This window comes from Gossypium hirsutum, chromosome D02 (assembly GCF_007990345.1).
Source record: "Gossypium hirsutum isolate 1008001.06 chromosome D02, Gossypium_hirsutum_v2.1, whole genome shotgun sequence".
In the NCBI taxonomy this organism is placed as follows: domain Eukaryota; kingdom Viridiplantae; phylum Streptophyta; class Magnoliopsida; order Malvales; family Malvaceae; genus Gossypium; species Gossypium hirsutum.
In genome coordinates, this window is record NC_053438.1 from 52,845,568 (window position 1) to 52,859,504 (window position 13,937).

General features: G+C 35.1%; 1 protein-coding gene and 2 pseudogenes across 2 annotated transcripts; 1 reads left to right on the forward strand and 2 right to left on the reverse strand.

The window, feature by feature from the left end:
• Window positions 1-2,630: 2,630 nt before the first annotated feature.
• LOC121214563 (cysteine-rich receptor-like protein kinase 14) lies at window positions 2,631-3,540 on the reverse strand (annotated as a pseudogene).
• A 2,771-nt stretch (window positions 3,541-6,311) lies between these two features.
• On the forward strand, window positions 6,312-8,918 carry LOC107909925 (putative receptor-like protein kinase At4g00960; annotated as a pseudogene).
• On the reverse strand, window positions 8,820-12,245 carry LOC107909924 (putative receptor-like protein kinase At4g00960). Of its 2 annotated transcripts, none has more exons than XM_041088793.1 (7): window positions 11,137-12,245; window positions 10,926-11,060; window positions 10,575-10,690; window positions 10,194-10,404; window positions 9,746-9,896; window positions 9,450-9,600; window positions 8,820-9,365 (listed from the first exon to the last, which is right to left on the reverse strand). In XM_041088793.1, exons 1-7 carry the CDS (start codon window positions 11,948-11,950, stop codon window positions 9,033-9,035), a joined length of 1,911 nt encoding a protein of 636 aa, XP_040944727.1. In that variant the 5' UTR covers window positions 11,951-12,245; the 3' UTR covers window positions 8,820-9,032. The 2 variants fall into 2 exon arrangements, with proteins under 2 accessions (XP_040944727.1, XP_016693121.1); XM_016837632.2 differs by having other exon boundaries at window positions 8,930-9,365; window positions 9,746-9,983; window positions 11,137-12,242.
• Between the last annotated feature and the right edge of the window lie 1,692 nt (window positions 12,246-13,937).

Here is a 13,937-nt window from a genome sequence, read left to right on the forward strand (position 1 = left end):
GACACAACCATGTGCAAGGCCGTGTAACATACTAACTTGATACACACGGCCATGTCTTAGGCTGTGTGAAATTTACACCAAAAAAAAGTGACACACGACCATGTAGCCAGGTCGTGTTACAGCCCGTGTCTCAGGCCATGTGCTCCATAATTTGACCCTAAAATCAAGTCATTTCAAGGCCAAAACATATCTTTTCAACCACTCCATTTGTGTACACATTCAATAGACCTAAGCAACATTCAAACACATCTAAATATACCAATTCAATCAACTTATTTCATCTAACCAATATGTCATTCAAAGGCACCACATTTATACCAAAACATCATTAACCATAGTAAAACAACATAGCCACATTTCAAACACAAAACCTAGTTCATTTAACTACCAATTGACATCAATTTAAGCATTCACATTTCACCACAAACATACCAAAAGGACCATTCGCATTCTTTTAGCTACACGATACTTCTCACACGAGCTGTGAAGAATCCGTAACAAATGCAGGACCTTAGCCATTAGTAGGACATTCAAGACCAACACCCGAAACATGAAATCCCTAATGACGTGTATTCGTATCCTAAGAATTCTTAAGGTTCAAACGGATCATTTATCCGTCAATTACTCAAAGCATCGATACACATGCATTTTCAAGTCAGTTTATAACTAACACAATATAACCGGTAATCAATTCAAACTATCATTAATAAGATTATAATTTTATACAAACTTACCTCAACAACTATGGTTGCAATAACCGAATTGAAGTCTTAGTCCAAAGCTTTACCTTTTCCCCGATTTAAATCTTGTTATTGTTTATCTTGATCTAAATAAGTAATTTCATTCAATTAAGCACTTCAAATAACTTCAAGTACTCAATTCAATCAAGAATTCACATTATCATAAAATTATAGAATTACCCCTCCTATTTTAACTTTTTCACAATTTAGTCCTTACGCTTGTAACTTGAAATTTAACTATTTTAACCCTAAAAAAAAGTTAGCCAATTCTTCCCTTTATCTATATCAATCCATATTTTTCTCATTTCACTCAAAATTCATGAAATTTATCATTTAAATAATTTGATCCCTAAACCCTAAATTCATCAAAAACCACTTAACAAAACAAGTTTATTTAACAACCAATAGTAATAATCTATTAATTAACACCAAAACACATTCAAAAAAATCATGGTAAGTCCCTAAACCTTTAACAATTTTGCAAATTAACCCCTAGGCTAAGTAGATTAAGCTAGAACGAGTTCCAAAACATAAAAATCGCTAAAAACGAGACACAATCTTACCATGCAACGCTCCTATGTTAGCCGAACCTTAAAGCCATGAAAATGGTGTTTATTTCCTTCAAATTTTGGTGGAGAAGAAAACTAATGAAGATGATACTAATTTGTTTTATTTTAGTTTAAGATTTAATTATTTAATTACTACTTTAACTTTAGTTATTAACTTACAAAACAACTAAATCATGTCCATATTTGTCCACCTTCAACATATATGGTATAGTTACCATCTAAGTCCATTATTTTACCTTTCCATAGCCATTTAACCCTTTTGACTAATAGAACCCTACTTTTGTACATTTTTCAATTTAGTTTTTTTTACCTAATTAACCATTTAAACTTCAAAATTTCTTAACGAAACTTTAATACAACCTTAATATAATCACATAAAATTTAAATAATAATTAAAATATTTACTCACTTGTCAAAATTGTGGTCCCAAAACCACTGTTTTTGACACCACTGAAATTGGGTTGTTACTAGTTGTTTTTCAGAAATTATAATTTTACATTGCCTCCCTGAACTAAAAATTTATTTTGAAATTTTAAATTTGCAAGTTTGACATCAAAACCATAAATTTTTTGTGAGCTTTTGAGCCTATAGAGCATATATTTTATTTTGTCTCCCCCGTCTTCACAAGAAAGATCTTTGTAAGTAGGGGTGTGCAAAATTCGGGTAAAACCGAAAAAATTCAGTTAACTGACAGAATTCGGTTAATCGATCGGTTAACCGAATTTTTTCGGTCGGGGGTCGATTAATTATTTTTTGATTTTTCGGTTAACGGTTAATTCGATTCGAAACCGGTCGGTTAACCGAATTTTTTCGATTTAACCGAAAAAATTAATAAATAAAATTATAATATATAAATAGGCCCACTATTCACCTAAACCTAATCCAAACCCAAGTATTCAACCCAACCCAACCCAATTACCCAACCCAACCCAACCCAATCATAAAAATTACAAATAAATTGATAAATAAAAATAAAATTCTAAAACTAAAACTAAAACTAAAGTCTAAAAGTCTAAAAATAATTTAATTATGTAGTGATTCAATTCAGTTAATTCGGTTAATTCAGGTAATTCGGTTAATTCGGGTAATCTAGTTAATTCGGGTAATTTTTCACTAAAAATAAAAATATATAATTTTCATTTAATTCGGTTAACCGACCGAATTAATCGAAAAATTTCAGTTCGGTTAATTTTTTTGAAAAAATTTTGGTTCGGTTAACGGTTAAAAATTTTGAAAGGTCGGTAAATTCGGTTAATGTTATTTCGGGTCGGTTAACCGAATGAACACCCCTATTTGTAAGTACTTTTACACAATATGCCATCTACTTTATAAAACCAACAAGCCATCTAGCAGATCCGTACTTACCTTTTGTATTTGTGTTCGCTGACTGTGGCGGAAGACTAACAGGTAGGGGTGGAGGTGTAGCATTGGATGTATAGAAGGGATACAATTCCCAGCGGAAATAACAGTTAGGCCTACGAACATAACCTCCTTTCTTCCCATGGCAACATGCTTTAAAGTAACTTGCGGATAGGCTGAGGTAGGAATCACAATCCTTGTGTGATAAATCTGGAGTGCACTGCATTCATGTATATATCTTTTGGTATTCCCCAAAATCTGCTTCCCCATTTGCAAACTTAAGAGTAGAAGTGCCGTTAGAAGCCTTTTCCCCCACTCTGTCCATCAAACTCTCCCAAGTTGTATAAAATTGTGTTAAGTTCGATGTGATGTCGTCATTATTAAAGCCTGCCTCAGGGGGTTCTAGCTCCAGGGTTCCAAAAAACGAGCGATCTGCATAGTGCACATGACATGGACTCCTCGCATATGAAAGGGCTTCTTTCTGGTTGGGACAACTAGTGACGAGATTGTGGATTGAGCGATAGATACATTCATAACAAGCGTATGGACTAGAGTCTCCTCTGCACATAGCAAGAGTGTAAACTTTGTTGGAGTTTTGGCCAATACTGGTAGTAAGGAAACCACCTTTTATAGAGACATTAGATGGGAGAGAAGCAAGAATAAGGTCCCGATTTTTACCATATTCGCTATTCGTAGAGAAATTACCAATGTCATAACATTTTAGGAGAGCCTCAACAAGAGTGATGCCGATGAGAAGATATGAGAGAATTAAAGAAAGAGCTGTAAGTTAACCCACATTTTAAGGTTGTATGATTTGAAAGAAACGAAACCTAAAAGAAACAAGTGGGAACTTTAAATCCAGGGTTTTTCATGGCTGAGATGAGATGAGAATTTCATTGCCTCGAGTAGAAGTCAAAAGTCATAGGAAACTTGGTTTTTAATTCCTCAGTCTCAGCTGTCTAAGAGAGACAGGTCTAGTTAGTAGACAATCTCCTTTAGGAAGACAGATGAAAGTATCTATATGTTCTAACCAGTGGCGGGCTTGTTAAGGAATCCAAAAGAAAACTGCTACTAATTAGACAGGTGAGACTCAGGAATGAAAGACTAAGGTTTCCAGTGACTTTTGCCTTAATGGGCGCTCTTGACAACTTAAGGCAAGGAAACAAAAACCACAAAGAAAACTCTCCTCTCTGCCAAGTAAAATGTAGATTAAAAGTTCCCACTTCTATTTTTGGATTCATTCGGTTTCTGTTCCCATTTCTTTACTTGCAGTATGGGCCAAAACTCCACAATCACAAAAGGTAAGTACGTATGTGGTAGATGCCGTGCTGGTTTCATGAAGAAATTGGGTTAAAGTACCTAGAAAGCCCTTTTCTTAGTTGCAGATTGTATTACTGTTTTTTTACTGAAAAAAGAGATAAATTAACACTTATATATTTTGAAAGGTATAAATTAATTTATTGTTATAATTTTCTATTTATGAAACATAATTTTTATGGGTAAATTAAATTTTTCGAAATTAAATATTTTAGTATCTCTAAGTAGATATGAGCTATTTTATTGGTTTAATAATAAAATTAGCCCTTTAATGTTTACAGATTCTATCAATTTAATCTTAAATATAAATAATTAAACAAATTTAGCTCTCAATGCTTACAAAATTTGTCATTTTACTTCTACTTCTAAAAATTCAATAAATTTTACGCTCAACATTTACAAAATCTATCAATTTGGTCTTTAACTCTAAAAATTTTAAAAATATTTTAAAAAAATTATTTTTAGCTCTTTATTACCTACCGACTAACTATGATGACAATGGGATTGTTTTTTGCCTGCCCCACCCTGATCTAATACTTTATCACTATGCCTCGAGCTTGACCCACCCCAACTGTAAAAAAAATTAACCAGCTCTGGACTCAAGCCCAAACCCAAAAATTAATAGCATACTCAACTTCGATACGGCTCAACCTGAATTTAATTTAGTTATTTTATTTTTTGTGAAAATGTGATTAATTAATTTTTTTAAAAAAGGGTAAGCAACCAAAACAGCCACTTTTGTTTACTTCAAGTTACATTTTAGTTACTTATGTTTGGAATGTTACGTTTTAGTCACTTATGTTATTGTATTGTAACATTTTAGTCACCGAGCCATTAATTGTCGTTAACCGTGTAATGATAAGCTGACGTGGTACGTTAAATCATAATTTTAAACAAAAATTTTAGGTTAATTTATACAATCAATCTCCATATTTTTTCGTTTTGAGCAATTTAAAGTTTTCTTTTATGTTCTTTTAACTTTCTCTTCTTTTTTTTCTATTCTCTTCTGCTTCTCCCTTTGTTTTCCTTCATTCTCCATTTCTTTTAACATAGTTCTTCTATATTTTCCATTTGTTAAAACTAGTCCCTTATACTTTTTTTTAGAACAATTTAATATTTTTTGAGTGAGGTGAGCTTATAGACTAGTTTTAACAAATAAAAACATAGAAAAACTACATTAAAAGAAATGAAGATGGGAGGGAAACATTGGGAGAAGCAAAGAGAATGAAAAATAAATAAAAAAAATGAAAGTTAAAATAAAATAAAAGAAAAAAAATTTAATTGCTCAAAATGAAAAAGTATAGAAACCAATTATAGAATTTAACCTAAAAAGTTCGTTTGAAATGATGATTTAACATGCCATGACAGCTTACCGTTACACCGTTAACGACAATTAATGGTGTTACAATACGATAACGTAAGTGATTAAAATATAACATTTCAAACACAAGTGGTTAAAATGTAACCTGAGGCAAACAAAAATAACTATTTTGGTAGTCTACCCTTTTAAAAATGAAAGATTTACACAAATATATTTATTTTTTTGTAAAAATATTTTTTTGTAAAAATATGATTAATTAAATTTATATTTATCTCTAGAATTGTGTGTTAATGTATATTTACACAAATATTGTGAGTACACATAAGAAAAAACAAGGAACAAATGTTCCTTTAATAAATTATTAAATTAAGAATATAGGAAATGGGGAGGGTGAAAGGGAACTAATATAGAGGCAGTAGAATAAAATTATTAGTGATAAATTTTAGAATTTTTTTTAATTTAAATAACATTAAATATGTGTAAAGGGCAATTTCATAAATATCTGGTAGAGGTAGGGTGGTTTTATTCTAAACTCGACTCTGACCCGACCCCACTATTTTTAAAAATTAACCTGCCCTGCCTCAAACTCAGACTTCAATAAAAAAACTTGACCCTATTGGGTCGAATAAACTTAGAACCCATTGAATTCAGGATTTTTTTCCGGCTAACCCATGTAAAATATTTAAAAAAGAGAGAGAGAGAGTACTCTCTTTTAAGTTACTTGCAAAAAAACTCTAAAAAATTAGGATAACACACAAAAAAATTTAAGTTTAAAAAAAAAGCATTAAAAATATTATCTAATTGGGTAGTAATGTAGCCAATTATTCCAAATCAATTGGTTTGGTCTAATGTGAATCCAAAGTTATAGTAAAAAATTTTGGTTGCAAGTGATTTGAAAGATGATACTCTTTTTTTTTTCTTTTTTTTAATACCTTACATATGTTAGCCAATAGGTTATAAATGGCTAAAAAATAAACTTTTTTTTTAATATTTTTTAATATTTCCTCTGTGCTTTTGTTTTTTTACATCTTTGATCTCGCAGCCGAAGCCAACCCAAGTTTCTTATACAAGTTCTGTTATGACAAAGATTCCACTTCCACAACAAACAGCACTTATGGGACCAATCTCAATCTCCTCCTCTCTTTTCTTACCTCCAACGCCAACCGGATCGACGGTTTCTACAACACCACGGTGGGGCAACAACCACCCGACAGAATCTACGGTCTCTTCCTTTGTCGAGGGGATGTTACACCGGATGTTTGCCGAGACTGTGTGGCTGCAGCTGCCAGGAATGCTACTAGTCTTTGTCCCATGGAGAAAAACTCTGTGATTTGGTACGATAAGTGCATGCTACGTTACTCGAATGAATCTATCTTTTCGACGATGGAAACCAGGCCTGGTGGGACTGTATGGGATAACGACACTTTCACGGAAGAGGAAGACTTCGTTGACATAGTGGCGTCTTTGGTGAAAGATGTAGCGAGCGAGGCAGCCGATGCTCCAATGGGTGCTAAAAAGTTTGCGACCAAAGAGGCGAATCTTAGCGGGTCTCAAAAGCTGTACAGCCTTGCACAGTGCACGCCGGATATTTCCGACGTGGCTTGCAATTTATGTCTTGAGAGTGCTATTACAGAATTCTCAGATTGTTGTCGTCAAAAAGAGAAAGCAACTCGAGCAAGTTCATTGCTGCCTAGCTGCAATGTTCAATATGGATTAACCCCATTTTATAACAAAACTGCAGGGGAAGTATCCAGGTCCAAGCCATCTCCTCTGCCGCCAAGAGACTCTGGGAAAGGGAAGAGCTCATCACAGACAATTATTTACATTATTGTTCCAACGGTTGGTTTCTTAGTGCTTTTGTCAACATTTTGTTATTGCATTCTAAGAAGGAAAGCAAGGATGAAACCCTATTTGCTAAAGGACCAGAAGGGTACTGTGGCCGTTGTCTTATATGTTAGCATATGGTTAACAATTCATATTTGCTTTTTCTATTTTTTTTCATATAAAATTACCCTGTAATTAATGTCATATCAATCGTCTGTAGATAAAAGCAAGGCTAGAACCATGAATTCTTTACAATATGACATGAGCACTATTGAAGCAGCTACAGACAATTTCTCTGACGCAAACATGATTGGTGTGGGTGGATTTGGCAGTGTGTATAAGGTACAAGTTGGTAGTACAATTGTAGATTTGTCTAAATCCATTAACCATACAGCAATTTGGACTATTGAGGAATGCCTGTGGTATTCAATCAGGGTACACTTGCAAATGGACAACAAATTGCAGTGAAAAGGCTATCAAGAAGTTCTAAACAAGGTGCAGAGGAATTCAAGAATGAGGTTGCGTTGGTAGCCAAGCTTCAGCACGGGAATCTTGTGAGGCTGTTGGGATTTTGCGTTGAAAGAGAAGAGAGGATGCTCATCTATGAGTTTGTCCCCAACAAAAGCCTAGACTGCTTCCTCTTTGGTCTGCCCCTCTTCAACTTAAAGCTTTCACCAAAAGATACATATATGTTATGGATTAAACTGTTACTTATGGACATTGGTATTTCTTATTTTGAACAACATTTGATCTAGATTCTGTCAGTTCCATAGTCTTGATGCCGTCTTGTATGCAGATACTGAGAAGCAGAAACAATTAGATTGGCCAACACGTCTCAAGATAGTTAAAGGAACCGCTCGTGGACTTCTATATCTTCATACAGATTCAAGGCTCAAGATTGTACATCGTGATCTCAAACCAAGCAATATCTTGTTGGATGAGGATATGAATCCCAAAATATCAGATTTTGGAATGGCTAGAATTGTTGAAGAAAACCACAACCTCGAATATACCAAGAAGATTGTTGGGACATAGTAAGTTTCCCATCCCATAATCTTTATTTCAACAACTGATAAATAAGGTCTATGTTTCGGGAAAATTCCATAAAATTTCCTGTTTTAGTCAACATAAGCATACTAACAAATACCCTCATCTTAGTGGTTATATTGCTCCAGAATATGCAGTGCATGGGATATTCTCTTTCAAATCCGATGTGTATAGCTATGGCGTGTTGACACTTGAAATTGTTGGTGGCAAAACGAACTCCAGTTTCTATAATCCTGAAAGTGCTGAGAGCCTTCTGAGCTATGTAGGTCCAACATGAAATTTCAATTTCATCATATAATTTCCTATGAAGTGATAAAGGACCAATGTTGAGATCATTACAGGCTTGGAGATATTGGACAGAGAGGAGGCCGCTGGAGATAATGGATCCGACTTTAAGAGATTCTTATGTGAGTGATGAAGTCATTAGGTGCATTCAGATTGGTTGTGCGTCCAACAAAATCCAAAGTCAAGGCCGACGATGGCTAGAATTGTTCCCATGCTTAGCAGTTCTGATATTACTTTACCACCACCGCAACACCCTGCCTTCTTTTTCGGAACAAAGACAAGAGGAAGCACCTCAGGAGGAGAGATGGAATTGGATCGATCAACAAGGAAGTTCCAGTGCTCAACAAATGATGTATCTATCACCGAATTTTACCCTCGGTAGCAAGTTGAGTCCATTCTTTTGAAGAGAAAATTGATATAAACTGTTCTTCCATTAATTCTATGGAAAGGTTCTAATTTGAAGCTTCTTTTTTAATTATTACTGCTTTTATTTATACCAAAGAAGAATTGAGTATCTAGACAAAGATACAGAAACTAAGCAATGCAAGTACTAGGTACCATCTTCGAACTTCACCGAGGATCTAGTTCAGAAATTGAAGCCTCGTTGACTGACACTTGAATGTTTTCTCGTTTAGATTGATTGGAGAGTGATGATGACTGAGACTTCGTTTCTGTCTCCATGGTGGAATGCATGGAAAATGCAGGTCTTGATGGCACTGGCAGTGATATGGAATAGCTACTAAGCATGAGAACGACAGAGGCCATGGTTGGTCTAGAATCAATATTGTCTTGAACACAAAGCAACCCAAGATGGATACATCTCATTATTTCACTTCTGGAGCCATCCCTCAGGATTGGATCTACTACTTCCAAAGGAGTTCCTTCTCTCCAGTTTCTCCATGCCTGCAAAACTCGAGGAATGTGAACTTACATTGTGTTTTAGCAAATTCTAATCCAGTAATACGATAACCACAGTATGCAGCTTACATGGGTTAGAAGAGAGTCGCCCACTTCTTGGTTGGAGAAGCTACTGATTTTTTTACCACTAATGATTTCCAAAACCAATACTCCAAAGCTGTAAACATCGGATTTAACTGAATATTGTCCATGCCATGCATACTCAGGAGCCATGTATCCACTGTAGATAAATAAATCTTAATGAATGAATTTAAATGGTAGCTAAAACATCCTCTAGAAGAAGTGCTAATGCTTAGGATCTTTGAGTTTTAGATATCACAAAGTTAACAAATAACATACACAAACAGATCCTTCTTAATACTTACTAGGTCCCAACGACTTTGCTTGTGTCAGCTCGAGTTTGATCAACCGTAAACAATTTCGCCATTCCAAAATCTGAGATTTTAGGATTCATCTCTTCATCTAACAATATGTTGGCTGGTTTTAAGTCGCGATGGATAATTCGGTATTGAGAATCTTCATGAAGATAAAGAAGTCCCTTAGCTATTCCCTCTATAATTTTGTACCTCTTCTCCCAATTTAGAATTAAACACTTTACTGGATCTACAAAATTAGAAAATTTCTAGGACTTAAATGCATATTCAGAATTCAAAATGTTTATACTCGTGATTAGTCATGAACAGAATAGTAAAAATCAGAGTTCTGAAACTTTTCACCAATATAACACAACTTGAACTGTATTCTGCCAAGACACGCAACCTAATAAATCAACAAGAATTCAATAGGTATAGTTTGAAAGGATCGATATCCCACCGAATATAAAGTTATCAAGGCTTGAGTTAGGCAGAAACTCGTAGATGAGAATCCTTTCCTTTTGTTCAAAGCTTAAACCAAGAAGCCTAACCAAATTCCTGTGTTGAAGCTTTGCCAATAACATCACTTCATTCTTGAATTCTTGTTCTCCTTGTCCCGAACTTTCAGACAGCCTCTTTACAGCTACTTTTCGTCCGTCTTCAAGCTGACCCTGGTGGTATTTGGAACAAAGAAGAATGATGGAAAACACCAAAGTTTATTTCCTAGTATTTGTTGGAAGCCATCAAACTGGAGGCTTCAATTTCATAAATTCAATCGTTCTCTATTTTTTTTCCCTTCATTGAGATATTGGAAATTTTCAGAGGCCAAATCATGAATTACCTTATAAACAGAACCAAATCCCCCTCGTCCAAGCAAGTTGGCGTCTGAGAAGTTGTCTGTTGCAACTCTTACAGCATTAAAGTCAAACTGCAATGCTTCCCCATGGGTCTTGTTATCTGCAGCATAACAAAGAATCAATTAAGTTATAACAAATGAATAGGAGAGGAAAGCATCAAAGCTACTTAATGCTAACCACGTCTTGATTTTTTTTCTTTTTTTGTTTCTAGATTTACATACTCGGTATATGGTTTCTAAAGAAGTATGAAACAATGCATAAACATGGCAAGGGGTCGATTTTTTGCGAAGTAGTCAAGTTAGGACTATAGAAAAGAAAATCAAAGACCAACTTACTTTGATCATCCCTCTTTGTTTTTTTTATCCTTTTAAGGAGAACAGCAACTGCAAGTATGATAAGTACTGCCACCAAGATGACTATTGGAACAATTATAATGGCAATGGTATGGGATGAATGGCTGCCTCCGTCCCCTGCACAAGCAACAACTTTTCATTTACATCAATGTCTTCCTGAAACCAGCATGCCATCTAGCAGATCGGTAGTTACCTTTTTTTCTTGTAGAGTTCACTGACAGTGGCGGAGGACTAGCAGGAGAGGGTGGAGGAGATAAGGATGCAGCAGTAGAAGCATTGCGTGTATAGAAAGGATACAAATCCCATCTGAACCAACAGTTAGGCTTCTGAACATAACCTCCCTGCTTTCCACGGCAACAGCTTTCATAGTAACTCACGGATTGCCTTAGGCAGGAATCACAATCCTTGTGTGATAAATCTGGAGTGCACTGCATAAGTGCATGTATCGTTTGGAATGCTGTAAAATCTGCTTCCCCGGTTGCATACTTAGTAGAAGACCCGCTGGAAGCCTTGCTCACCACTCTGTCCATCAAACTCTCCCAAATAGTATCAAATTGAGTTAAGTTGGAAGTGATGTCCGCCGTATTATAGCCTGCATCAGTGGGTTGTAGCTCCAGGATTCCGAAAAAGGGGCGGTTTGCATAGCGTGCAAGACAAGGAGGATCACCTCCCCATGAAAGGGCTTCTTTTCGGTTGGGACAGCTAGCTATGAGGTCCTGGATTGAGGCATTGAGACATGTATAACAACCGTTCGGAGTAGAGTCTCCTCTGCACATACCAAGAGCGTAAATTTTGTTGGAGTCTTGGCCGATACTGGCAGTAAAGAAACCACCATTTGCAGAGACATTAGGTAGGAGAGAAGCGAGAATAAGGTCTCTGTTTTTGCCATATGTACTATTAAGGGTGAAATTACCAGTGTCATAGCATCGTAGGTTAGCGTCAACGAGAGCAATGCCGATAAGCAGATGGGAGAGAATTGAAGAAAGAGCTTTAAGTTTAATCCACATTTTGAGATTCTATAATTTCAAGGAACCAAAATCGAGAAAAAAGAAGTGGGAACTTAGTATTCTAGATATGTTTCGACAGAGATGGGAGTATTTGTGTTTTGGTTTCCTTGCCTGGAGTGGGAGAAAGATTCAAGAGCGCCCATTAAAGCAAAAAGATTCAATCCATGCTAGGAAGCTTGGTTTTCGGGTTATCTTTTTGACTAATCCAAGTCAATGTCTACCTATCAAACAAAATTTCGGAAAAGAATTTCGCTTAATTCATTGAAAATAATGCAAACATAATGAAAAATCATATATGTTGAATTGGATGGTTTTGTCAGTTTTGAACATTCAAACTCGTTTTCTGTGGTACGTATTTTGCCACAGTTCCCACTTCCTTTCCAAGTTTCATTTGCTTCTTTGAATTCTACCTGCCTGTCAGAGTAATTACTCTGGTTGGGCTAATTAGTGCTGGGCTTTTTTACTTAAATAATTCAAAAAATATAAATATTTACAAAAATAATCCAAAAAATTATAACGAAAATTACATGAAATTTATAGTGTCGAGCGATACTGGCATTTCGGTGGCTGGCACCAAAGTCAATCACCGTGTAATGATTGCTTGCTGATTGGGTTGGGGTTTAAAAAAATATTTTTTTGGTGCCGACATTGCAATGGCCGATACCCGTTTGTATTTTTGGGTCTACTTTTTGAAAAATACGGGTATTTCTCGGTTTGAAAAAAAATATTTTTGATTAGGTGTAGCGTCTACATGGTTGGCATATTTTTCGGTATTTTTTAGTGTTGGCACCCGTGGTAGGTAAAAAAAAAAATTTGGTCCCGTGTTTCTCAAGACCGAGACCCGGGTAAGAAAATAATTTATTTTTGGTGTTGGCCTTCCCTTTGCCGGCATCGGTTATTTTTTGCTGGGAAAATATTTTTTAAAAAATAAATATTTGTGTCAACCTTCTAGTTGCCGACACTTGTATTTTGTCAATAATATATATATTTTTGGTGTCGGCCTTCCATCTGTCGGCACCTATTTTTGAAAAAAAAAGAATTTTTTTTGGGGTGCCGACTATTTTTGTTGCCTGCACAATAGGCTATATATTGATTTTTTTCTGTTTTGGTTCAGGTTTTTTTTTTTGCTTTAATAGTTTAAGAGAAAGAAAAAACAAAGAAATATCAGTGTTTTGTTCAGGAACCAAATTTTGTTGAAGATGAATAACCAAATGTTAGTGTCATCTCAATGGAGAAATGATAAATACAACTGAAAAAGGTTGTGTATTTCAGAGTCACAAAAAAATGAGAATGAGATTCAATAAGCATGTAATGCTGGCGGAACTTAAATGGAAGATGAATGTTGTAACACCCCTAACCCATCTTCGTCGCTGGGTTAGGGTTAGAGTATTACAACACAAACCATAACAATTACTAACATTTAACTATTCAAATATCAAATTAAATAACAAAAATCAAATTCAAATGTTATTCATAACAAAAATACGATTATTGACCTTAAATCGGATATACAGGGCTTTTAAAAAATGATTTAAGAACAATTAAGGACTAATTTGAAACAAAATTGAAAGTTTTAAGAAAATTCAAAAATTTTGAAAACAGGGGTCACACGGCCGTGTCAGAGGACGTGTCCCAGACTGTGTGACACATTGACTTGAAACACACAACTATGTAAAACGACCATGTGCAACACATGGCCGTGTGATAGCCCATGTCCCAAGCCGTGTGCCCCTAATTTTTCCTTCAAATGCAAGTTTACGAAAACGTGCTTACTTGAACATCAAACAACTTATTTACCAACAATTAAACATATTCAAAACACACTTGAACAAGCCCAAAACATGCCAAAATCATCTAACTTAAGTGCCTACCCAATGTGTCTGTATTAACACCACAATTCAATTAACAAACTTATCCACAAATCATATCAAATAAGTTACATTCTAACCTATGAGTTCATACATAAAAACACATACCAACTTACCAT